General features: G+C 42.7%; 1 protein-coding gene across 1 annotated transcript; it reads left to right on the top strand.

Moving 5' to 3' along the window:
- Positions 1-297: 297 nt before the first annotated feature.
- On the top strand, positions 298-2,670 carry LOC122767234 (G1/S-specific cyclin-D2-like). Its single transcript, XM_044022651.1, has 2 exons — positions 298-856; positions 1,719-2,670. Exons 1-2 carry the CDS (start codon positions 662-664, stop codon positions 2,049-2,051), a joined length of 528 nt encoding a protein of 175 aa, XP_043878586.1. The 5' UTR covers positions 298-661; the 3' UTR covers positions 2,052-2,670.
- Positions 2,671-3,017: the final 347 nt, after the last annotated feature.

Genomic DNA, 3,017 nt, shown 5'->3' with positions numbered 1-3,017 from the left:
ATCATTCACCTGTCCTCATCATTCATTCACCTGTCCTCATCGCTCACTCACCTGTCCTCATCATTCATTCACCTGTCCTCATCATTCACTCACCTGTCCCCCATTCACCTGTCCTCATCATTCATTCACCTGTCCTCATCATTCATTCACCTGTCCTCATCGTTCACTGCAAAGTTTCCGGTGTGTGATTTTTTATTCATTTATTTTCTAACTCAGTAACAGATGTGATTTAAAAAACTAAAGTAAAAGTAAAATTACAAATTTAAAACACTACTTAATGACAGTAAAATGAAAACTTGGTGAAAATACGATGACATGATCCCTGAACCCGAGGCTTTTATTTTGAAGGTTATACCGGAAGTTGTGTTCCTCGCTCGTTGGAAGGCGAGCAACTCAGAAGAAGAAGAAGAAGAAGAAGAGGAGAAGTGAGCAGAGAGGAGGCAGCAGGAGAGGAGCGAAAACAGTCTCTGCTTCATGCTTCGTCCGGGCCACTTCTCCTCCTCCTGCTCCTCCTGCTCCTCCTGCTCCTCCTCCTCCTGCTCCTGCTCCTGCCCGCTGTCGACAACACTGTGACAGCATTTATATTTTTAATTAGCGTCATTTGAGCATAAAAAGAGGGAGAGAGAGAGAGAGAGAGAGAGAAGGTGAAGGGGCCCGAGTCATGGAGCTTCTCTGCCTGGAGTCGGACATAACCGTGAAAGCTCAGCCTGACCCGAAAATCCTCTTTGATGACAGAGTGTTGGACATTCTATTGACCACAGAGGACAGGTTTTTACCTCGGTGCTCTTACTTCCAGCGGGTCCAGAAGGACGTTCGGCCGTTTATGAGACGAATGGTCGCGACCTGGATGCACGAGGTTGGTCAGCGTTTTCATGCATTGATGCTTAAGCTAGTTTTGGCACGTTCACGCGCACAAACCTTCACAAATGTTTTCTTTTTGTGTCACTAGCTGATAAACGTGCTTGTTAAGGTCACGTCACGTTGTCATGGATGTTGACCCATTTGACAATTGAATGACAATGACTCACCAGAGGCGTGGGAGAGACGGAAATTCCACCACGAAGAAAAATGGGCTTCAAAGAAATAGCCTAGCTTCGATGTTTAAGCTGGTTAACGGCGTTAAACAGTCGCCTTTCGCCGTTCAGCGAGTTTGAACGACAGGGGAACACTTGGTCTTAATTAACATGACATTACAATCCGCCGTTTTACTCTGCTTGTAATTATAATTATTTTTTAAAGTGGAGCGAGCTCAGGGGAAAAGGCAGGGGCCGTGAACGCAACACCAACTTTACTTTGAAACCTCTAACAATTTTAGCTCGCACTTCTTTTTCCTAACCGTCGGATATGATTTAAACACGCGTTTAAGACGTTTTGCACACGTAAAAAAAGTCTTTATTATTGTTATTATTTTTTATTATTTTATTTATTTATTTATTTATTTTAACACGACAAGCCCGAACAAGGAAGAGGAGGCGAGGACGAGGTTTTAGCTGAACGAAGCGATCCAGTTGAACTAATTCGGTTTTTGTTTTTTAACTTTGCAGCTTGTGACTAAAGAGCTGATTTAAAACAAAGATTCAGCCATAAAAACACAACAACACAACAGCTGCAAAGAAATAAACAAACTAAAGCTTTTATCAAAGAGAAATCAACGTTTCCTTCCATTTTTCTGAATGAATCCTGATGTGTCATTTGTTTATATATTTGTCTCTTCCTAGGTTTGTGAAGAGGAGAAGAGCAATGAAGACGTCTTCCCATTAGCCATTAATTATTTGGACAGATTTTTAGCAGTGATGCCCACGAGAAAGAGTTTTTTGCAGCTTCTGGGAGCTGTGTGCATATTCCTGGCCTCCAAGTTAAAAGACAGCAGGCCGCTGTCTGCAGAGAAACTCTGCATGTACACGGACAACTCCATCACACCACGGGAACTGCTGGTAAGCACTGGACTCTCAAAAGACCCATTCATTCATCCCTTCATCCATTCAATTGTTCATGAGAGCCTAAAAATGCAGTATCACATTTGGGATGATTTTATAATGCTAATGGCTTAATTTGTTACACAGGAAGTTTCCCATTTTCTCTGTAAGTGGAGCTGTGCACAATACAGCCACATCCTTTCTTTGGGTCCATGTGGACCGGAGAGGGATGTGATGCCATCTAGTGGCAGTTATGCAGCATAGAGTTTGGCTTTAGCCTGAATCATATGGATACTTTTCCCAGAACAAATGGACTTTTACACCAGGAAAGTAGCCAGAAAGCACTTTACAACGTTATTACAGTAAACATCAAGACGATGTTATCAGTTCCAGTTAAAACGACATGCGTTTCCCGGACTCACCCATGTTGTGCTAAAATGCTAAAAGAGGATCTAAAAACCAGAAAGTGGCATCTTGAATTCTCTAGTTTTGTCCAAACAAACAAAGACAATGCAGAGATATGAAGTTGACAACACAAGCTCTGTGTGGAGCTTTGTACCACACACTCACACCTCCTCATCCGCTGTTTTCATGTGCTGTTCTGTGTTAAAACTTACAGTAATTCTTAGTAGAGCTGCAACTAACAATTATTTTCATAGCTATAACAGAGAGAAGAATATTTGATTGTTTTCATGCAAAAATGTCCATTTCCTCCCAGTTGAAGCGATTCCTTATAAATGACTCAACCAATCAATCCAGTATCAAAGTAATTGCACAATAAATGTCAGTCTGTCAGTCGACCGCTCAATAAACAGCAGGTGTGTTTTAATGAGATAGATCCAATTCATACATCAGCCAACTAGCTCCACATGTTCTCTTTACATCTTCCTGTGCTGCCCGGAGCTGTTTAGGGAAATGACATTCGTCCAATTTGATGCTCCACATTGCCATAAGTCTCCTAATTCCTGGATATCCTCACAGGACGCAGCGAGAGCCACTGGTGTGCGTGTGTGCGTGTGTGCGTGTGTGCGTCGTGGCAGCGGTCCAGGAAGTGAGTGCATGGACAACAAACCACCACCCTGCTCCTTCCACAGTCAACAA

This window comes from Solea senegalensis, linkage group LG3, assembly GCF_019176455.1.
Source record: "Solea senegalensis isolate Sse05_10M linkage group LG3, IFAPA_SoseM_1, whole genome shotgun sequence".
NCBI classification, from domain to species: domain Eukaryota; kingdom Metazoa; phylum Chordata; class Actinopteri; order Pleuronectiformes; family Soleidae; genus Solea; species Solea senegalensis.
Note: the sequence above shows the minus strand (reverse complement) of the source record. Positions and strands in the feature narration are given on the sequence as shown.